Below are 24417 nucleotides of genomic sequence, written 5' to 3' on the forward strand. Positions count from 1 at the left end.
TAACAACAGGGCTTTTAAGATCTGTTAAAAAGGCCACCTCTTTGCAAGAACCCGTTTAACCTAAAAATAATTTGAAACAGGTTCCTTTTTTTCACTAAGGCAAAAAAGATATTGGTCAACATTCATTCATTAAGCTTTTTGGTTTTGTTCTTCAGAAACTAATAACTTATTTAAGAAACTAAATAGCCTACTTTTGGGCAGATTACCATTCATGTAAGAACCTGTTAAGGCTAACTTGGGAAATTGAAGGGTTCGTACTCGCATGTTTTTACTGTATTGTCAAGGTGTGAGTTCGGAACTCGAATCGAAGGAAACCCGCTATTGAGTTTAACCTCCGCTACATTACATAAGAACGCGGTTTTACGCGAAAGAATCTGGCGTAGAGCAAAAGCTTAAAACTTCTGTTGAGGTGCGCCTCAATTGAAGACAAGGAAATATATACGGCACGAAACAGTGTATGGTCGGAGAGCAAGTTAGAGTGATTTTACTTCAACCGTGAAACAGATAATAACAAATAGTGAAAAATAGCCACAAATAAACAAAAGAAGACAAAGGAATTAGTGCATAATAGTGCCTAGTAGAGATCTTTCACATAACTTCAATACCATGTGCTAATGAGTCACAATAGCAGAAAGATCCACAAAATATGTCATGATCTTTTAGACGCACGGGTAAGCTTTCTGTTTTTTTTTTTGTCTGTTAATCCCTATGCGGCCTCGCGGCATTTATGGGGCAGTGCAGCGCGAATATATTTTTTTTTTACCAGCAAGTCAAAGATCGTAGAAGAAGTTTTAAAAAATAAAACCTGGGCGGGGCTTTAAAAGATACTTAAAGTAGACGGAAAATGCACTTTTTTTGCAAACGCTGTAAGATGCCGACATTTTCCCAATTTTCCCCCTGACATTTTTTTGAAAACTCAGCGGCATCTATTCGCAGTCATTATTTTTAAGACTGAAGTATCAAAAGAATTCAGTTTTTGAAAGATTTTTATTTTGCTTTATCTGCAAATTACTTTTTACAGAGACATATATTGCAACTCACGTGTGTTTCCATTTTTCAATATCGATCATCATACATCATCATTGACCCATTGACCAGCTGGAAATTTTACGAAGAACGAAAAGCATCACGGCATACTATCGTTCTACCCCAAGAGAATCATCGATCAAAAGGATTAATGACACGAATTGTTTCCCCAACACCTCCAAAAAGCTAAACAGCTGACTGACCACGACAAGTACAAATAAGACGGCGATGTCACAGACTATTGTGGATAACAGGATGCGATACGCAATATAAGTCACCAGAAGAGCGAAAATCCGCGAAATTTAGCCAGGCAGCATGTCTTGACGAAGATAGTTCAGGCACCGATGCCGATGCTGATCTCCCAGGAGGAAGCGAATCCCGCACGGCGCCTGGCCAAAACAGGACAAAGCTGACAAAAAGTGCTCCAGGAAGCGACAGAGGACATCGGAGGAGGCCAACATGGAGATTTGTGGCAAGGCTGTGAAAATGATGAGTAAAATAAAACGCATCCTAGATAAATTCGATAGCGACAGTAGCGACGAGGATTAAACATTGAACTGTAAATTTCCTTTTGTTCATTTTTTTTCAGCTGATAGTATTTGTAAGCGAAAACGCTGAAAATAAAATGATTTTTGCCAAACAAATCGTCTTTTATTTGATGGTTCTATTCGTGCCTGCCGCAAATAAAGGACAAGTTCTCAATTCGGTTTCAAGGTCCTACGTTTTTCAACTCGCTAAGTCGGGAAATTCAAAACAGTGAAAGTGTCAGTTTGTTTGGCAAAAGACTTAAAAAATTCCTTCTTTCTTAGTTAAATTGACTCTTTGTTGAGCTGCACACCTTTTCTTTTTTCTCTTCTTTCTTTCTTTTTTTTTAATCAATCCAAATTTTCATTCAGTACCCTTAACTTGTATGGTTTACCCTATAGTTCCAGAAAGCCTATAGTTTATAAGCCCCCCGCTTCTATATAGGCTTCCCTGCCTTTACCACAATTGATCTTGTAAATAATTTAGTGGGAATATTGTATATTATCTTTAATGTATTTCTGTATGATGTTGTTGTATTTCTAGTTAATGGAAAAATAAATAAATGAACGAAGGAAGGAAGGAAGGAAGGAAGGAAGGAAGGAAGGAAGGAAGGAAGGAATGAATGAATGAATGAATGAATGAATGAATGAATGAATGAATGAATGAATGAAAGTTACCCATGGGAAAACACCCCGCGTATTTTACATATTTAGTACACTTTTGCACTATAGTTGCTCTAGTTGGAGTTATGTGACAGATATCTAGTATTCTACTCCCTATTTCACGGGTCAAGTAAAATCATTCTATAACGGCAGACTCAATTTTCTTTGATACAGTTGTAAAAAACTAACCATAAATGTTACTGAACACCTTGAGTTCATATTGCTCAAGTTATAAAATTCATTAGTTATTCATCGAAACTATAATGGCCAATCAATAGGTAGTATTTGAGTCACATGTGCAAGACAAGACAAGACAAGAAAAGACAATGCTTTATTTGGAGCCTTATACAGTCCTATGTACATCGACTTTATCCAAATAACTTAAAATCATAACACAAATTGCACACTAGTGCTAGTGCACTCATAGCAGTCGAATACGTATTTTGCAATTAACTTTTGCACTGGTTTGTTCTTGCTCGGAGGGTTTATTAACAACAGAAAAACATCATCTGGGTCATTCAGTTTACTGATATTCTGTATTCTTTGTTTAAGTATTCAAATAAAGTACGTCTTTTTTCTTGATACGCAGGGCACAGAGTTAAAAAGTGTATTTCATCTTCTACGTCTTTTTTACAGATAGGACAGATCCTCTCTTCCGGTTTGTTATAAGGTCTTACATACCGACCTGTCTCTATCGCCAATTTGTGATTACTTAGACGGGGTTTAGTTAGTTATCCGGTGTCGGATGTTGGTGACCTGACGGAGATAATCTTCACATTTATAATTTTCTATTGTTTTAAATTTTCGGAAGGTTCTTAGTTTGTTCTTTTGGTTGGCGTCTTTTCTTACGTCATTGTTTACGTCCCTTAACCATCTTTGTAATTCGATGTCTTTCAGTCTTTGTTTGATAATGTTCAAGATTCCTATGTCATTTCATGTGCTTTTGTCCAGAGGTATCCTGACCCTATTTGGTCTAATAGGCCTTTGATTTTTTGGCTCCATAATTCCTTATTCATCCTCGACTTCATATCATTATAAACCACCTGTGATAATTTGTGTTTTGGATGTTTGGTTAGAGTTATCCAAAACTTAAAATTCCTATATTGTGCTTCGATTTTTATTGGGAATCTTCCTGTTTCAGCCCTACATACATTGTTGCTGCAGTATTTATTTACACCTAGCAACCATTTCAAGAATTTAATTTGAACCAATTCTGCGGGATCTTTTTCTATTTGGTCGTTAGAGTCAACACCCCAAATTTCACTTACGTAGAGAAGTATGAGGGATATCAGAGCATCGAATAGCTTAATTCTCAGCATAATATTTTCTCTAAAGTTGTCACCCATCTCTTTTCTTAGTTTATAAAGTGCCTTAAGCACAACTTTTGTAACTCTTCTCTAGCTAAACCAACATTTCCATACGGGCTCAGTGTCATTCCAAGATTTTTAAAAGATTTAACATTGTTTAGTTTATTTACTCCATACTTAAACGAGTAGTTATTTAAGGACTTGCCACAATTATTAAAGATCATGACTTTTGTTTTTTCTAGATTTATAGATAGTTCAGTTTTCTCGCAGTAGGATTCCAACTTGTTGAGGAGTGTTTATAGGTCTTTCAGAGTAATCAAGCAGAATATCGGTTGAGCTTGGTGAATTTAAAAATTCGGGTAGATCACTAATTAAAAAGGGTGGGTGATAACATACAACCTTGCTTAACTCCAGTGTAACACGGACAAGCTTCGGTCATTTTGTTGTTGATTTTGACTGCTGATTTGTGCATGCACCTCTAGCTCCCGGGGGAAGGGTGGTACTTCCTTATAAGAGGAGGCTAATGGGGATGTGCCGCTTGATGGGGTCGCATTTTCACGACTGGAGTGACTACACTAGGGTCGCATTTTCAATAGAGTTACTAGAATGGGGTCGCACATTTTCTGATTTTTGCGGTAAGACAGTTCTTCATATTTACGGTTAGCAAACGTACCACAATGTACTTTTGTACTTTAGGTGAAAAGTAAAGTAGATACATAAATAGAAAGTGACTAAGTTGGGATAAATAGAAAATGACTAAGTTGGAATCGCGAAAATTACACATTTGCCTAAAAGTGACTAAGATGGGGTCTATAATTGGCCACAGAATAGACTACAATGGGCTAGGGGCTCCGAGAGGCCAGCGGCACATACCCAGCAAAAATTAACTCAAGTACACCCCCTCCCCCCTCCCGGGCTCTAGCTTTAAAACTTCATACAAATTAACTGGGATTATTATATACTAAACAGTAAAAACTTTTTATGCAAACTACTACCCAGCGAATCAATATTCACTAACTTTTGATGCAGTTCGCTTCTGTGTGACTGTTTTAATTCAACGAAATTTATGGATCGATCCGGATCTGGCATTTACAATGGCTCGCCAACTTCAGCTCGCCATTGTAAACTCCTGCTTCGTCGTTTCTTATCTAACATACTTAAATCACTATCTAGCCTTAATAATTCGACGTGTATTAACATGTTTCCTTTCAGTGCTTGTTACGTTAAGAAAGATAAATTCCAGTACAACGTGCAACTTTTGCAATATCCTAGGATCGAATCTTAAAGTATTTCTGTCTTTCTCGTCTTTACTGTTTACTTAACATTGGAGCACACAAGAGCTTGTTACAATTCCTAACGTTCGGGATGAATGTCAAATATATGCAGCCGTACATGGGCTCCTCACTTCGTAGTTTTCTCTACAGCAGTTACTAGTTAGAGCTGCAATGGTGATCAGCATTCTCTCTATTCTATTCTATTCATTCTACTCTTTCATTCTTCCTTCTTCTGTTCATTCTATTCTCTCTTGTGATCAGCTATGATAACCGACCGCAGCATGAGCACCTGGTGCAAAATGGTCAACTTCTGCAAGAAAAAAAAAAGAAAGTACGATTGTACATGTATAATGGTAGAACCTATAGGGCGTTTTCACATGACGTCACGGCGGCCATATTGGTGTTCCAAAACAATAAAACGGCGGCCATGTTGGTGTACCGAACAAATCCTGAGGGAGTTGAACTCTTTTCTTATGTAAAAGCTTCCTTCTGTTTCAATAAATTTGCATAAATGCTGGTCACGTGAGTGAAAACGCTCTATTGATCAAGATGTTGGCCATCTCCGGCGTAGTCTAATGTCTTAAGCTTGTTGGTCGGCGGGTGGTCACCCGGACAGAGAAGGGCTATCGGTAAAAAGATTAAGATCGTGAGATCGTCCATTACTCAGTCAGCAAGTCAGTCAGTTAAGGTAGATTTCCACTGTCGCGTCATTTTTACGCGCAATGAAGTGGTGGCCATATTGGTGTACCGTACCAAACATGAAAGAGTTGAATTCTTTCTTTATGCACCACTTTATTTTTTTGTTTCTTCAAACCAACGTAGGTGCTGATCATGAGAGTGAAAAGGGCTATTACAAGGTGAAGGTAATTTGTTTGCTTGTCAGTTTGCTTTTTCCGATCTCGTGGTCGAACCTGTCCATCCTCACTTGCCAAGACCACTCAGCAGACTGACTACAAAGGGCCTGCTTAGTATAACAAGAAAAAATCTGACTATGTACTAATAACAATCACTGGGCGCAATGTTCTTAACACCGAGAACTTTGACTTACCAGAGGTACGAACAGCAACCAGAAGTTCCTGGCAAGCTTTGTTTCAGGGTACACTTTCACCTCTTCCAAGAGAAGCTCGGCATGTTTTTTTTTTTTTCATGTTCCTTGCATAAAGCGCTGACGTCACAAATCGTATGTGGCAATATTACGAAAACAACTTCCGGTTGATGTCCGGACTATCGAAGTCAGAGCTCTAAGCTCTCTATCCTTACAAGCTTGTGAGACAGTGTTTCCATGTAATACAGTCAGACCCCGTTAATACAGACACTGAGTGGGCCATAGAAAGTGTCCGTACTAACGGGGTGTCCTCTTAAGCGGGTTGGTTGAACTTTCTAAAGTTAAATAAACAAAATACAAAGGTTTTTTTCCCCAGGGACAAAGCAAAATGTCCGTAACAATGAGGTTTCCGTATCAAGCGGGTGTTCGTAAAGTGGGTTAAATTGTATACCGAAACATAAGACAGGATATTTGTTCATAAACCGAGAAGGGAGTTGAAAATACCAGGGCAGTAAAAGCTCTAGACCCTCGGGGTCAGGTTTGAGGGGTGGGCGGGTGAGTAGAGACGGGGGTCTCATTTGAGAGAAGGGAGTATATTAAATTTGGCAAAGATGATGGTATCAATTGTAAAAAAGAACGAGAACAAAAAATGGAAAAGTTCAGGAACATAAAATTGGAGTTCATTCGAAGATCAAAAACTTCCAGCACTTGCATCAGAACCATACGCGATCTGTCCAACACGAAGTGTTACATTCGTGATTAATTAATATAGTCTATCGTTTCATAATATTGGGGAAGGGGAAGAGGGGCTTAAAGAGAGGGGGCGTAATAAGCTGCTTCTGCTGAAGAGGGGAGAGGGATTATTTGAGAGGGGGATCTGAATAGAGGATTTCCAGTATTTATTTGAGGACCACAAGTTTATCAGTGCCCTTTATAACTTTCAAGTGTTACCTTTTTTGAGTACAGTCTCCACTCAACTCCATACCATTTGCAATATTAATTTTCAATTGAAAGTACTGGCCAGTGCCAGAATGATAAAACACTGTTACGTGCAAAGCAAAAGAAGTCGCTTAAACTAAGCCAATTTGCCTTCAACGCAGAAGGAAACGTACCTTATTGAATCCTGTGTATCTAAAACAGCTTGTACTTGGTTCCATCCGTCTCACACACAACTAAAACCTCTCCTATTTTAGTGTCGTCCTCAATCAGTTCGATAATGCCCTTGGTAACAGCAGAAATCCTATTAAAAACAAAACAAAGCAGAACAAAAAACAAAGCTAGGATTATACCAAAGCTCCCAATCCTAGAGTTAAACTTTTTCACGTTGTGTGAAACTTTTTACTTCAGAGTCGTTTTATGACCTTTTCCCGTAGAAGCTTCTGTGTTCTGTTCTCTGTGGTACTGAAGCATAGACCCGAAGAACTCTCTATGCATGCGCATACGAGTGGCATGATGAGGTGGCGGCTTTTACGGTTAGGGGTTGGCTTATATACCTCCACAACGGGTTAATGGTAGTATTTAATCAATTTTAAATGTTTCAAAATATAGTTATTTCCAGCACAGGAAAAACAAAACAAAAAGTTACGCAAGGAACAGCTAGAAAAAAAATGAATTAAACTAATTCTGACAAACTTACGGTTGTTTGGGGAGGCTATCTTGTGCTTCAATTTCCTCCTTTCTTAGTTTGTGTCTAGGAAAGTCCATTTCAGTGTCCGTTCTTCCAGGGCAGATACAGTTCACACGGATTCCTTGATCTCTTATAGCTGCCTTCATTGACAAAAAAAAGAGAAAAGGTTCTTTAGTGGCAATAATGTTAGTTACCTCTTAGGGTGTATTCGCTTGTAGTACACGCGTATAGCCGTCGCAATTGTCTTGAAGGCAAAAAACAATTAACAATTTCAACGAGTAAAAGTGACGGCTATATAAAAAAAGCGCTTTATTTGAGTGTCAATGTATTTAGCACGAAAGTACTAATTGGGGACACTATTTTTGACGGGACCGCCATTTTACGTGATCATCCGAGCCACGAGAAGGTCCAGCCACAGTTGCAGTGCAAAAGGAGTACCTTCATTTCTCAGTTATTTTAAGACCCTGAGTATTGCTCCGGTCTCGGGAATCGAACCCGCGACCTCCCGCTCTGTAGTCAAGCGCTCTACCGACTGAACTAATCCTTATAAATGTAATTAACACCCTTTCTTGAGACCCGTTTACATGGGTGAGGACAAAATTTTTTAAAAAGGAAAAAACCCGCCATTCGCTTACAAGGGATCCGCGGATCTGTGTAAGTATTTGAACGGCAAACAGTACAGCAATCTGTGACAGAATTTGCACGGTTCCGTGTGAACGTGTGTAGAGGGGAAAAATTCGTCCCTTCAAAAATTTGTCGGATCAATTTAGGTATCTGGGAAACTGCCCACCTACCTCTCCCCTAAGCTAACATTAACATCTACTTCTCGCTTAGGGCAAAGTGATGGCTTAGGGGAGGGATGGGTGGGTAGTTTCCCTGAGACCTAAATTGATCCAGTTTGTCCGCACCTGTGTAAACGGGGTTTAAGAGGTACAGTTCTTGTCACATTTCAGCACAGAGTGAGCGTTTTTTGTTTGCTTTAGCTTACGCCCCGTGCACACAGACGCATAAAATGTTTTTCGTCCACACATTTGTCTAAGACGTGCAAGGAAATGTCTATAAATCTGGAAACGCAACGTTGCCGGAGACGTCAGCGTTTTCAAAAAGTTACGTTCTGCAAAAAGTTTTCCATTGACACTAAAACGCAAAGCAGGTATTTTAAATTGAAGTCATATTCATCCACTATTCATCCGTTTTCGGTGGACAGTTTACCTGGATTAGTGAAGACGGTAGGCCTGAACGTAAGAATAAAGTAGTGCTTTCAAATTTATCTGATGTAGTGTGGAAGGGGCTAAGCGCGGGAACACTCTTACTAGTGAACAATCTGCTGGTTTCATTTGATTGGTTCATAAAGATGCACGTTTTAGTTTAACCAATCACCAAGCGGGAGCTATTCGAAAGCAAATCAGATGGGAACTGCCTTTTTCTCAACACACTGACAGTTAGGCCCAGTTCAGACGTCGTGCTTCTGCCGTGCCGAACTTAATTGTCATTTGGTTCGACTGTAGCACGACAGGAAAACAACTTTGATTCAGACGTCGTGCCAGAGTCGAACCAAATTTAGGATTTACTGATGCCTCGTAACAATTCTTCTCACAACTCCCCGTGGGAACGCAATCTCGCCAAAATACATTAATATAATTTATGAATTTTGTTTAGCGCGGCAGAAGCCCGACGTTTGAATCGCTGCCGTGCCAGAGCTGTGTAGCACGGCAGCACTTGTCGAACTTAATTGCTTGCCGAGCTTAATTCAAAAGTTTGATTCAGACGCCGTGCTTCTGCCGTGCTTTTGTCGAACTTCATTCCTGAATTTAGTTCGGCACGGCAGAAGCACGACGTCTGCACTGGGCCTAATTACTCTAAAAGAAAAAGAATGTTCTGTCACAATATTTCAGAGAAACACTCACATTTGAAATACTTCTAGTAAAGGCTACAATCCCGTGCTTTGTGGCACAGTACACAGGAGCAAGTTTCCACGCCGAAAGGCCTATCAAAGCAACAAAGTCATGAACTAAAGATCAAGATATGACATAATAGTTAAATGTACTGATAATTTCGCTCGTCGTTAGTGTTTTTCTTTATTGTAATTATTCCTTGCCAGTATCCATTGACTAAAAAATAATCCAGGGGATCGTTTCTCGACGGACTTGTTAACTCAATTACAAGCCCCACGCCTTACAATTCGAATTTTTTGTAAGCTGAAGGTTCTTATTGCATTTCTTACAAACGTTTTTAAAACCTGACCTGAATGCGGAAAGGTAAACGGCACTTAATGCTGTAAACTTGCACATATTACGACTTGACAATATCATGAGGCCGGGGGCTCGACAAGAATTCTCACCAATCGCTTATCAGTGAAGTGAATGTTAATATAAGTATATTTTCAACAAAGTTGCTGGCTTGAAACTGTAACGGTGGAATAAACATGACATTATGAAATATTACAGGTAGCATAAATTATTGTAGTCTAGTTCACTAAATCAAAAAAATAGAGAACATTCACTGTATTTTCTAAGACTTGAAGTTGTAGTTCTCCGGCCAACGCGCGGTAAAAGTAACAAAGACGAACGCAGGAAAAATCTCAATAAAGAAAGACCAACGTGAAAACGTGAAAACTGCCCCCTTAATTTAAGGAGGGGGGGGGGGGGTAACTTTATACCGAGCTTATACAGGTTCCACTGTAACAGTATATATGACACCTTCCTTTTAAAATCTTCCCTTCTTCTAAGTTCAGTTCAGTTCAGTGAAGTCGGTTGGTTCCACACTGATCTGTACCTGCAGTTGATGATGTGTTTATTATGACAGATCCACTCTTCATGTGTTCCAGACCAAGGAGAGTTCCATGAATGGCACCACCCTAAATATTTTTGCCAACAAAAAGAGGTAGACATCAGTAAAATACGAATCCAACTTGGAGTAACAACCTTTCTGGGGCGAGTTGCAGAAAACGTAACATTCAGCTCAGTCAAACCCCTTATTTTAACTCCAAACTTGAGCAGACTCATATTTGTGGACTACTTGTTCAGTGACCTTAAACGTGAAAAAATGAAGTCAATCACCACCCAAAATAACCCAGTGAACGGCGCTACATGTCACATTTGAGCTCTAAGCAATAAGTTAACGTCTCACGATACCTCCTCTCGGTATTAAGATATACGTGATCTCGGCAAGATGGTGCCGAAATTTGACGCTTCTAAGCGCTGCATTCGGTGACCTTCGAAAATCATCGGAACATCTTCGGTAATGTTCGGAAGACGTCGGAATGTCTTCGGAACTGTTCCAAAGCTGTCAGGCTGTTTCAGAAATTCAGTTAAACATGAATATCAAAATCAGTCGCATTTTACATGGGAAAAGTTGGGAGGTATACTTCAGGTTTTTTGCAACTGGTCCCAGTTAATTACCGTAAACAGCATGAACAGCACAAGACTGTTTTGGTGACAGTTAAACTGATGTTCAGTAGGCAACTTGTAAGCCCACACCGGGAGTCAGGCGATAGATACGATCAGGGTCCCATCTGATAAGATTGAAAGGCATTCATGCACATGTAGAGGTAGATATGCAAGAAGGGGTCAGCCCCTTTCCATTGGAGGAATCTAGGGATACCCCCATGGTAATTTTTAATGTGGGGGCCCCTAAAACTTTCATTTTAGTGAACTTCAAGCGACCAAGGAAAGAATTTTAGCCATGAGGATGCCGCCTTTTTTGACCCACATCAATTTTGCTTCATTTTGTATTAAGCATCTCTTTTCATCAAACAAAGTGTCGAGAAACAAAATAATTATACAACACACAGTCGATTTTTTATTCTCCTTTAAAATAATATTTTCTGTGAGTAGTTGGCCCTTTCCGTGATGACTATATAGATGGTGATTTTTGGTGTTCGCTGGTGCTTCTAGAGAACCCTCCTGATGGTTTTGTATACAAATGTAGTAACGCCTAAAATGACCTACCCTGAATTTCATCCGATTGCTTCGAGTCGTTTTCTCCTCTCAGCAACGTCTGAGGCGACCGGCCGTTAATGCCGTCCAGTGACATCACTACCCGAAAACCGGGTAGTGATTTTGATTGGTTGATTATCTAAACATTCGCATAATTATGATAAATTTTAGCGCGATTGTCGTTGATATTCAGCGGATCGCATCCCTGGTATTCTTGCGTGGAGTTCAAACATTTCGATAATCTTTTAATACCGTAAACAGAAAAATTGCCTTTGTCTTCGAAACTGAATCGCTAAATTGAACTGCGAATGAAGAATCGTTGCGGCGAGTCGGTAGGTTTTTCATTTAGAACCGCTTTGTGGTTTCCGCGGTGATTTTGTTTATGCGAAGAGAGTAGCAGAGAGAGTGACGCGTGAAAGTTCCCAAAAAAGGAACGTGATCCGTGAAACCAGTTATGCATGTGAAGTGTGATTTATCTTATAATATGCGCGGGACTGGTGAATAATTTGTCGCATTTCGTAAAAATCAATGATATAGGACAGATAAATTGAACAGGGCCGTTGGTTTTAATATTTGCGTTACATTTGTCATGGTTGATAAATACTACCTAAAGACCAGACCCTAACAGTGACCTTTGGGATTAAGTATTGTCCACTTCGGCAATCCTCTTGTTGCTTCGTTTTCGTGTTAAAACGAGTGAATTACCCTAACGAAAGGCCTCGGAGGTCACACTCGCTGTAGCTTGCACAGAATAAGGCACCAGTTTTGTTAGGGCGAAGGGAGAAATTTCTAGGGCACACGCGCGCTCGAAGGGAGAAAAGGAGTAAAACTAACCAAAAAACTAACCTTCGCTTGCCACAGAGGCTTCAGTCGCTAGCTTGTTAAAAAAAAAAAGTCACATCGGGGGCGTTAACGTGTTTTCAATTTGAACGCATGCCTGGAAACACGAGTTTCCCACATCCATGACTGCTCGTTAACGCCCTTTAAGATCGCCCCACCGACATTCTGATCGTCAAATAAAATGCGAATTGGGGTCCATGATGGCTGTGTTTCGGTTCTTAACAACTTTGATTAGCAGGTGACATTCATGACTCGTGAAAATCGGTTTATAACCCACGTGATACGTGAAATTTGTCAAAATTTGTACGTGAAACGGGATCATGAACTTCCCTTTGCTACCCTCTGCGAAGTCTTATGAGATCAATGCAACAGTTATAATTCGACCATTTTGCTATTTTCCCTGTCCAGTGTAATGATTCTGTTAGCTTTTCTTCCTTGTTTCTTTGTTTTTTTTTTCCTCGTTAAGGACTAAATAGCTTCTTTTCAATTAAAACAAATATTTCTCCTTTTTAACTAAGTGTTCCGTGTGTGTATTTATTTCATTGCATGATTGCGACCGAATATGATTATTGAATCACAACGGGTTCAGAGTACTGCATGTATTAATAGTTTGAACGTTGAACACGAATTCTATGATCGAAAAGAGTAAAGAAATTCTGTATCATGTAATATATAGATTTAGCCAGGGCTAAAAGCGAAGCTCTCAATAATATTTATAGTTTGTTCAAACAAAATGTAAAATCGTGTAATGCTAAGCGGCGAAGGCAATTCCAGAGAACGGTGAAAAACAACAATAGGTCTAATTAGCCAAAAAAAAAAAAACTTTACACGCGCAGCACACTTTTTTTGTTCATTTCTTTGCCGTAGTTTTGCATGACTATAAAGTGAAACTTCCAGAAACTTCTTAGTAACACGTGTTACGGAGGGAATATCATACATGTTCTCGTTCCCTTTTTTTCACTGCTGCTCATTTTCACCTTGCAATGGTGGCGGCTAGCATTTCTCATTTTTCAAAATTTTCATGTTGTTCATTCAACAAAAAATTGTCTCATTTGTTTTCTATCTCTCGCTCTAGATCTCTGTCGCCCTTTTTCTCGTTGATCTTGCCGCCTACTTTCTCTTTTTCTCTGTCTTTCTACTGCTCTATATTCCAAATTTGCGAACATGACTATTAATCTAAGCTAAATACTTTAGACAACACGGATACAGAAACAATTTCCGCTTTCCGTTTTCGTCTTTATTGACTCTTTAGTTATCTCTGCTTTACAAGACGCCGGTGGCTATGGGATTTCCCGCCAAAATAACCTCCAGTTGCATTTGGGTTGCTATACCTGTTGATTGAGTTATTTTACATTGGTATGCCTGTGGTGCGGACGGACGGTGGCTCGCGCGCTCGGTTTACGTTCAGGTGGTTACCAAATTTTCTCGAATGGGTAGATTACTTCATTTTCTCACCCATGGTGCTCCGCTGGCGCGCTTCGCGCGCGAGAGCTCCGCTATAACGATATGTACAACGATTTTCTTGGTTTGCCACTTGAAAATCGTGTTTTACTTTTTGTATGAACAGAATTAAAGCACAGGAGAAGTGACGTCATTGCACGGCATTAACGGCCGGTCGATTCAGACGTTACTGAGGGAGTATTAACGACTCGAAGTAATTGGATGAAATTCAGGCTAAAAACGACCAAGACATGAATTTTTATCTTCAGGGAAAATGGGTTACCTGCGCAACAATAGGTTGATAAGTTTGGTAACAACAGGATCAGCAAAAAATGGGCCAGACCTTGTAAGTCTAGCTGCTGTAGCCTACAAAGATGACATCTTCAAGGAGTTACTCCCTTCCTTTCTGCGTACTACGTGATACAGAGTCCTACCACGCCTAGCGTGCACTGTTCTTTTCTGAATAGTGTCTGGATTTCTGAATTAGGAAAGCAGTCAAGCACTGACTAGCAATCTATTAATGCCCTCTTTTTGAAGTCGGTATTGTAGGATCTCAGTGAGGATTCACGAGTAAAAAGAAAAGTGTTAAAAAGAGTGAAGACTGGTATACTGAAACCTTATGGAATTCAAATAGTTCCTAGCGAAGCTCTGGCGCGCGAAGCGCACCTGCGGAGCACCATGGGTAAGTAAATCTACCCATCCCAGAAAATTTGGTAATCACGTGACCGTACACCGCCCGTCCGTCCGCGCTACAGGGCAACGAATGTTTAATCTCACAATTTCTAGCTAGTTTGGGAGCACAGGAAGACTGATATTGCCCACACATTGTACATCAATGTTGTGATCAATTGACAGCTGTCAAAATAGGGTTTCCGCTGATCAGTATCACCTGACCATATCGCGGGCTCAGGTGTCGACCCATCGAGGTCGAGTATCTTTTTGAAGTTATCCGCTGACAAGTTACTAGTTTTCAATCGATCGCAGGCTCAAGTTTATTTTTTTTTTCATTCATATGAAATATGTTGTGTTTTGTATGTGCCGCACAATTTAAATTTTGATTTCAAACTGACCTCGGAAGCTAGAATTCAGCCAGTTTTTACGGGCCTGGAAGACATGCCAGTTGCTTTTGACTTTTCTCACCAAGGTCACGCGCTGGTCACGCTCTACGTCCAATTCTTATGCTCTGATTGGTCAAAATTTGACAGGTGAGTTCATGCGGAAAATTTATGCAGCATCTTGAAACTTGTTTACTTTGAGAGCTGAAGCTGACAGAGTTTTGTGTCAGCTTGTGATGTTTTTAACTGTCTTTTTCCACTGGATGTACAAAATGAAATTCTGCTGCTATCAAGAAGTTTCAAGAGTTTTCTGTTATTCACAGCTAGTTTGTTTATTGGGGTTTTGGTTGAGAAATACGTCGCTTGTCAAAGTCGGAAATCTGATTTCGGATGGCATCGTTTTCGTTTTTCACCTTGCTTGATGCATAAGAGGGTTGAAAAGTCTGAAGCGATTCTGGCCTTACTTGATCGTTTTCAGTGCATCTCGAATGATAAGCCTGCGTAATTATTGTATTTGGTGTTTGTTTTTTTATATCTAATTTAATGAAGTCGGGCGCAGTTTATGCGGCTATTTAGTTTATGCACGTTTGTAAAATTTGAGACAATGATCTGACCGAGTACCAGGTTTGATTATAAGCTTATAGAACTTTAAAAAGCCTTTAGACATTTTCTCACCGCAAACAGAAAGAAAACGTTTCAAAGAATATTTAGCTATAATTCTGGCTGTAAAAGAAACCTTTGAGCAATTTTCTTGCCTCGAGTTCATCTTTGAAAAAAGCAAACACCGGGAAGGCGGCTTAAAACATAAGCAAGGATTTTCAGAGACGCTTTAATACTTGCCTTCGTAAATGAAAATTGTTGTCTCTGTATATGTTTCACCGAATTATTTTCCTTTTATTGATTTTTAGTGGTCTCTTTTGTAATTTTAATCGCTGCCCCGTTTGTTTTCAGTCGCTCACGAACATCGCTTGCAGGAGTACTCAAAATGCCGCGCGTATCAAACGAAGAAGATTACACAACAAATTCTTTATCACGTTGAAGCGTATTACTCTATTAATCTTGATTTAAACAGTCGACTTTGGCGCTTGTCAAAAGTGAGAACCGGCTAGCCGTATATGTAGGTGATTTTGGAATTTTTTTTAGTAAAAGCACACGCGTGCTTCGATCGTCCTGAATCTTGAGTGAGTCCGGGGAGTGAGTGCAATTTGTATTGCAAAATTGTGAAATACTGCATTCTGTCCGAGGTCTGTATGATAAAAACAGCGCCTCATGGTACTGTTTCACCACAGATGTGATGTATAAAAAGTATAAAAGGCTGGTTTACACGTCCCCAGACTTGTTGGCAAGATTTTGTAAAGTAAATTATAAACTTGTCGAACGCAAAAAAATTGGCCTGATTTGTTTTCCAAGAATTTGTTTTCCAGGCCTGATCTACTGTGATCAAGAGCCATTATGGCTCTTAAATGTGATCGAAGATGATTGCTATTCTTTGGGTGTACGTATATAAAGGCTATCAACTCGATCTAAGATTAAGTTCACTCTTAGCTTGGACTGTTTGCAAATTATTTTTCTCCAACATAACTTAGCCTTTCCCTCAAAAGTCACATGAATGTGCTGTAAAGTTAACTGATTTGTGGAATACAATTGCAAGTTTATTGTTCGATTTAAATTATAAATTCGAGTTAATAGGAGCTTCGCTTTTAGCCCTGGCTAAATCTATATATTAGACAATTCTGCACCCAGTCTCTTCCTACAGGTTGTCACTGGCTTACAGTGGAAATGTTTATTAATTTTGTTTGCCTTGACGACTTCAGTAAAGTGTCTCAAAATAGGCTGTGGCAGACTCAGTTTTAATAAGTTGACGACCATGCAGTTATTTGACTGACTGAAAAGGGAGATAGTACGGGACATGGCTGATGGGTATGCTGTTTTTGCTTTGCAATGGAAATGCAGCTATAAAAAGAACAATTAAACTTACCAAGTTTGTATTTAGAGTTTTATTCCAATCATCTTCATCAAGAACAGCTGCATTGTTGCAAACAATGTCGAGTCTTCCCCACAAAGAAAGAATTCTTGAGAAGGCCTCTATAATAATGATAATAATAATAATAATAATAATAATAATAATAATAATAATAATAATAATAATAATAATAATAATAATAATGATGAAGTTCAGCATGCACGCTGTGGAATGCAAGGAAATTATTACATGACAAAGTCATAGTTATTTATATCAACTCATTATTACTATTTTTATTACTATTATTATTGTTATTATTAATAATTGTTATTTAATTCTGTCAAGTTGAAGTTCTATTCACCTTTGTTTATCTAAACTGTTCTCTCTGCACATGCATTTTAAGACATGCACTGCTAGCATGCACTAGCATCCCATTAAGTCTTCATTAAGGAGAGGGAAAAGTAGCAATAAGTAAATATTAAAATGTTTCAAGAAACTGCAACGGTCCTGACAAACTTGCTCAAAGATCTGGATATTAACCATCGGGTCAATTTCCCAGTGTTTAATACCATCAACTGATTACATTTGAGTTACCTTATATTACATATTATAATTGGGGGTCAAACCAAAGAAACTTTTACCAGTGTAATTCACAAGTGTAGCTATTGTTTTAGAGTACAAAAACAATAGCAGCCAGACTTGTAAATATTTATTACACTAACCTTTGTAAAAGATTTATTAAATTGGCCCCTTCTTGATGGAATTTGCACAGTTAGTGTCTGAACTGATCACCTAAAACATGTGCTATACTGATTTTATTACTAAATTGTAAGAAAATCATATAAAACCTTTCAATTCATCCTCAATGGAAACATCGCATCTAATGAACCTTGCACACCCTGTTCCATAAGATTCACTGAATATTCTCTCTACTTCCTTGCCTCTTTCTTCATTGAGGTCAACAATAGCAACCTAAATCAAAATATAGAAAGTATTATTATAACTATAATTTTCTCAACAAATGAAGTGGCCCCGCACTCTGGTGGCCCCACTACCTAAGCCATATCAAACAAGCACCCCTCTCCTTGCCATCAATATGATGATGTCATAACTAACAATTTTTTGGCTTTGTTTTGTACTATCATGCAGTTTTACACCCACTGAGTTATGAAGTATTATTGAGTTTTAGATGCATTTAACACAAATTGTCTCAGGTTTGAAATGAGCAGCATAGTAATGTAACTGGCTAAAATAGTATTCAGGTTAAATTTTTTCAACCTAGGTTGATTCCCAATTCCCTTTGTCTTCTAGCCCTAATTATGCATGAATTAGGGCTAGGAGATGACATTAGAGTCAACCTAAGTTAAACAATTATAACCTGAATTTAATTTTGATCTGTCACAATTATAAAGACAAAGTACTGATGTATAAATCAAAACTGTTTCTATATAGTAATAGTTTAATAGGGACCGGTCATAAAGTACAGGGGGGGGGGGGGTGGGCTATGAAAATTTTTTTTGTGAGTACTGGTTTTCAGTGGCCCACCCCCCAACCAAAACCAATAACGCTGATGTGGATAGGTACATTAGTATGACCTTCACTGCCAGCTGTCAGCTATGTCATTGCAAGCAGCAATCCCAGAAGGCGATTCAGAAGAGGAACCCTTAAAGCCTACTGAACCCCAAGCAATTAATCACAAGATTAAAAAACTTCAGGATTGGAAAGAGAAATCTGAGAAGCTGAAGAGTAGTATTCAGAAAGAGAATGCCCAGTGGTTTATTAAAAAGTCTGGGAAAATCATCAGTGGGCAAGAGTGTGGGCAACGCTTCAATGAAAAATGCTTGGGAATGATTGCAGAATTCCAAAGTAACATTGACCAGACTTTGATGAGGACAGAGGCCCAAAAAGAAAAACACAAGAGAATGTATCCTTTTGCAAAAGAAACATTCGTCTCGAAAAGGAGAAGAGTGAAAGAAAATAAAGCAATAGCTGGGAAGCGACGCCATAAAAGAGCAGAGAAAAATTGTGAGAGAGTGTTCTCTGCAATCAGTCACTCATCATCTTATGGTGAAGTTATAACCTCTGATCATTGTAGTGTGATAGGCCTTAACAACTTAACAAAGAAAGATGGTAGGTGATTAAAACCTTTCAATAAGTAAAGGTAAATTTACAGTGGATGCTATTGAAGCAATCAGAGCAAACGTGTCACCAGTTGTATTGAGTGCTATAGATGATATTGATGATGATGATGATGATGACAATGAGGAGGAGGTGGAGGATGGTAATGCTTCTGAGGGTGATGGTAATGGTGAAAGATGACTAAAGATGATTAGAAGAAGACATTAAAAAAGATGTTAACATAAGTTAGGTTTATGAACACACAGTAAAGCTTTGTTCTAGATTTTATACTATAAAAAGTTTCCCGAGTGACTACTCTTCAGATTTAAAGAGTGTACATAAATAGAAACAAAATATTTAATATGTGAATTCCTGTTGTCATATAAAGTTGGATTAATGTGGAAAATTAGATTCATTGTTAAAAAAGATTTTACTAACATTTGTAGTGATATGTGAATAATTTAACATGACCCAACCCTGATGCAGTGCATTATTTTTCCTGACCCACCCTTTTTAATGTGTCAAAAAATAGTTGCCTGCTCCCAATTTTTCATAGCCCACCCCCACCTGTACTTTATGACCGGTCCCTTACAGCTGGCTGAATAATTTTCACCCTTTTCGGATCCATAGTAATAAAAGAAGCACCTCATGTATCATGTATCTAAAGTATTCAGTTTTGGATTAAGAACTCCACCTCAGCTGTGGATCATATTTGCTATTTGGATCAAGTAACAAATATATTATTTGATCAAAAAAAATTTTATATGCAACAGCTGAACCATGCATTTAATTAATGATTTGCCAATGCATGAGGAGAAGTTGGGAGCATGGTACCAAGGATAACGTTTTGAATTTTGAATCCGCCATTACGTGCACAAACAATGTCGTAGTCAACGTTGTAGTCATGAATCTTCGTATAAATTATGAATGTTGGGTTTTGATTTCATCAACACACAAACTTTTTCCATCGACCTAGCTCCTGCCTTTTTTCTTGTTCAGTGGTGATGTTTAAGTGTTGTTGCAGTTTGATTGCCCTGACACCTTTGCAGTCAATAGGTGTTTAGTAAGAGTTTGTATAAATTTATATTTTGATCTGATATTCTGAGTTTAATAAACCGTCTATGTGTTAAATGTTCACATAGCCATTTTATTCCATCATGTGTTTAATTATTGCCTTAATTTGTGAACAGAGCTCAGCAAATATTTCATTTTGGCTAATTTTGAGTCTCTGCAATTCTACTGGGAAAATTATCCTTCTTCTATTAAAAAAAATCCACATTTGAATTTAAGTAAAGAAACCCACCTGACGTTTTTCTCTTATATAATAATTTTAGGGCCCGACAAAACATGATATTTCCTTGTAAACCATAAAATTATGAGGAATCAATTCAGAGTGAAGTCATAAACAGAGATTCAGGGAGGGCAGCCTGAAGGGGCATACCCAGGGGAGAGCACAGGTTTCAATAAAAATTTAAGTAGCCAGCAGTTTGAGGGGGGGGTTAGGGGAGGGGGGGGCAGTCTGGGCATGTTCTAACACAGAAAATTTTGAAATCTTAAAGCCCTAAAATGTGATTTTCAGCATTCTGGGGAATGCAATTGAGGACAAAAGAGCCTGTTCTTCATTCAAAAAAAATGTAGCTTTCAATTTATCAATATCAGTCACACAATCAATTCCTACAAGCAATGAACAATTGGTGAAAACTAAATTACGTACTTTTGCACATAAACAGATTCTGCATAAACCTATAAAGAAACTTGTGAAAAAATGACCGAAAAAGTAGCCTTCAAACGACTAAAGCATAATGTGAAACCAGTGGGCCTTTAGGAAAACACATCATAAGTACGTTTACATTCAGATTTTATGATAGCCGACCTCTATGAGCAAAGTAGCCGACGCGTTTCCTCGGCCGGCAGTGCTTATTGAAACCCCTGGGAGTGTTAAAGGGGATCCAGATCCCCCCTTTCTCTTAACTTGTGTAAAATTTTTGTGAAAATCTTTCTGCAGTTGACTGCTATAGTGAGATTATATACACGTTCACACAGCACTGGATAAATTTTTGTCTGGGTGTTGAAAATTTGTGCAGATTTGTTCCATTCACACGGAACCACCGGAACAGTGCAAACATTTCAATACCTACCATTCAACTTCTGTGTCAAAAAAATGTGAATGAAGTGTCTGGTCATATTTATCAGCAAGTTTGAAAATTCCTCTCGTGCCATGTGAACATAACTAAACAATGGACACTTTATTTACACAAATCAACCAATCCTCAGTCATTTTTTAGCAGAGCTCTCGTGGGCGTGAAGCGTACATGGCAGAGCACCATGGGTAAGAAAATTTGGTGACCTATGCATCTGAGAAATTTTGGCAGTCAAGTGACCGTACTTTTGCCCACCGACCCATTCATCCACACCACAGGCACACCAATGTAAAATAACTCAATCAACAGGTATGGCAACCCAAATGTAACTCAAGGTTTTATTTGGCAGGAAATCACATGGCTGCCTGGACTTTTAGAGAGAAAAAAAAAACAACAAAGTCGAGTCATTTCTGACGTTATTTTTGATGTTTACAATCATGTGGATAACAGAGCTAGAGCGAGTGATTGCATGGAAACAAAGGAGGCAATGGATCACTTGCTTACAAAAATCAATCAAAATTGATGATCTAAGGAAGTCAATGTTGACTTTTGTCAATTAACTACCATCATTTTACACAAGTATCAAGAAGACAAGTGAGAACCCTATTCAGAATGCAAAAAGGCTTGGTATGCCCCCCCTGGCTAAGGCTGTTTACTTTATTTGAGAACCATGCTACTGCTCGATGTTTTGCAAAAGCCAGCTTTTTATCAAAGGGGTGGGGGGGGGGGGGGGGACACTCTGATGCAAAACTTAGGGCAGTTCCCCCAGGGAGGAGGGACGGGAGCTAGAACTTGCAATGCCCGATTTCAACAAGACTGAAAGTCTTAGCTTTAAACACAAGGAATCCGTAATTTCGCTATTTAACAGTACAAGTCACTATCACTACCAGCTAGATCGGATACCCATGAGTTTTATTTGCATAGGAATAATAAATAAAACATCATTTTCAAATCCATTGCTTCGCAGTTACCCCCGCTTTGAAGCAGAGACTTCAGGCAACTTTCGCCAAAAGTTCGTACGTAGCCCTGCTTCATTCGTTCGCGGTTATCCAACGAAATAAATAAGCTTACCTTGGCGTTACGCTGCAGCAGTACGTCACAAAGTCCACGTCCTATCCCTGAAGCTCCACCTGTCACTATCGCCACACAACCTGATATTTTCATCACAGTATAATCTTCAACATACACACTTCTGAGAATGAAATTCACGAGCGGGACCTGAGAACTAGACCCGGCCGGCCGAAAAGTTACCCTGTAGCCTGTGAACAGGCTCCCCGCAGACGTCCTTTGTGGTTCGTTTGTCACGCATTCATTTCTTACCCTGCTACCCAGGCGAATGAAGCAGGGCTACGTACGAACTTTTGGCGAAAGTTGTCTGAAGTTGTGGCCTGCCTGCTACCTGTTTGGGGACCTCAGTGTTCATAGGCTAATTACCCAGAGGGGAATCTGGGGAAGGGGAAGGGGTCCTTCGCCCCTTTTGACTATTGCACGGGCCGTCTTCGTTTATTCATATCCCCAAGGATTTGAAATCGAGTTGTGGCCAGTCAAAGATTGCAGCTTTTTGCGTCCTATGGCAATGCTATGGGCCCACCGTGATTTCAACCTTACCGACCACTTTAGTATTTAAACAAAAAGCTTTAACATGATTTCTGCGCTACTGCTGTCCGGTGTCTCAAACGTGTTTCAGAATAAGAAGCATGCCGCCCTGGACTAGTCTTTCCTGCCAACGCTCAGTTTATGGTAATGCACTTCTCGCCGCAGGACAAAATATCCTAATAACTTTTTTTTTCGGTTTCCTGAAGTCGAGCGTATGGTTTACGCTGGTTTACGCGGCTTTTAACTTAAAAGTTCATACGCGAGTGAGAATGATCTAACCTATAATAGTATCAGGTTTAAAAGCCTTTAGGCATTTTTTGACCGCAAATTCAAAGAAATTAAAAGGTTCCGAAGAATATTTAGTTATGATTTTGGCCGTAAACAGAAAGCTCTGAGCGATTTTCTTGCCTCGAGTTCATCTTGAAAAAGAGCAAACACCGGGAAGCCGGATTAAAACAACATAAATAGGCTTATGCTTACTTGACTCATGATTTTCAGAGACACTTTACTCTAAAGACTTGTCTTCGTGAATGAAAATTATTGTCTCTGTACATGTTCTATATATTTGAAATCAGCGCGCTTTAAACTGATTTCGGCTTTCGTGGTGGGTTATTTTAGGGGTTTTTCGGCCGCCTCGAAGAAAGTTTCCCTGAAAACATCAAGAAGTCCTGAGAAGGGGGAAAGCTAATACGACCTTGCAGAGTCTGGGGGGTACCCAACACCGTGTCCAAAAATCGTCGAATTAGCGACACCGCAATCATGATTGGTCACGCTTACTTAAAGTTGTATCCGTCTCTCGTATTTGTTTATCTCAAGCAATTATGCACCAGCAATCAACCCCAGCTATTGCGAGGAAACGTGAGAAGATCTCCAATTGATCGGTACAACGATCGAAAAGGATGCCCTACGAATTTAATCACAGATTAACTAACAGAAATTGAGTAATCATTTACCGTTAGTACTCTAAAGTCTTAAAAATACTGACGAGCGTTAGACAGGAGAGCGCAATGAACAGTACCGCAATAGCGAGAAGGATCTCCTTTTACCGAATACCGTTAGCCAGAAGGATGAAAAAGTGCATACCGCAGGGCTAAATGATACCGTAATACCGTACTTTAAAATCAAAATTACCGAAATACCGCTTGGAAAAAAAAAAAAAAAAAAATCTCGATACCGTAATCTTATCGTACTCTTGTTTCATACGGCTAAAAGGATCAATCACCCTGATCCGGGCTGAGACTGAAAGTTAACGATATTGTGCACTTTTCTCTTGACCACGAGCGAGCAGCCTCGTATTTTTTTTTTAAGACAGTAGATCAATAAAGCACGCGTAATAAGGGAGCGGAGAAGCCGCGAGGAACGAGGGCACAAGAACCTTAATCGCTCCTCGTTTTTTCCATTCATTTGCATAATATTACTTTGCTTTACGTGGGTTTGAGGAAAGGAGGACGACTGCTCGCGGTTTTTGGGGCGGTAATCAGTTTTTGGCCCCAGAGGATACGTTATAGGAACATTACTATCTATCGGTTTTTCTGGTTTGAAAGCAAATTCTACGCTGGTCTGCTGATCGCTTTAGTCTACACCCGGGAACTTGAATAAAGCAACGGTGTGAGAAATGACTTGCAGGTATTTATGTGGAGAAAGCGTGAGTTTTTGCAACCAATAAATTTAACGATATTTCGCCATTGTTCAATGTAAAAAAGTTTTGCGTGCTTGTCGGGAATGTTATCATTGCCGCGAAAGAGTTATTTAAAGGTACTGAAATAATTTCAAAGGCTATACGTTTCAGTAGGGACGGGGTAAACAAGGGCAATATCATCTGGCTCGGATTCCTCGAAATATGGTTTACTTTAATTAACT

General features: G+C 39.2%; 1 protein-coding gene across 1 annotated transcript; it reads right to left on the reverse strand.

Moving 5' to 3' along the window:
- Window positions 1-2650: 2650 nt before the first annotated feature.
- Window positions 2651-22153, reverse strand: LOC140926632 (15-hydroxyprostaglandin dehydrogenase [NAD(+)]-like). The gene is made up of 8 exons (XM_073376352.1): window positions 22033-22153; window positions 17551-17674; window positions 16718-16824; window positions 10242-10323; window positions 9374-9453; window positions 7476-7606; window positions 6952-7079; window positions 2651-5104 (listed from the first exon to the last, which is right to left on the reverse strand). The coding sequence occupies exons 1-7, from the start codon at window positions 22123-22125 to the stop codon at window positions 6971-6973; spliced, it is 726 nt and encodes a 241-aa protein (XP_073232453.1). The 5' UTR covers window positions 22126-22153; the 3' UTR covers window positions 2651-5104; window positions 6952-6970.
- Between the last annotated feature and the right edge of the window lie 2264 nt (window positions 22154-24417).

The sequence above is a fragment of the Porites lutea genome, chromosome 2 (genome assembly GCF_958299795.1).
Source record: "Porites lutea chromosome 2, jaPorLute2.1, whole genome shotgun sequence".
Taxonomy (NCBI): Eukaryota; Metazoa; Cnidaria; class Anthozoa; order Scleractinia; family Poritidae; genus Porites; species Porites lutea.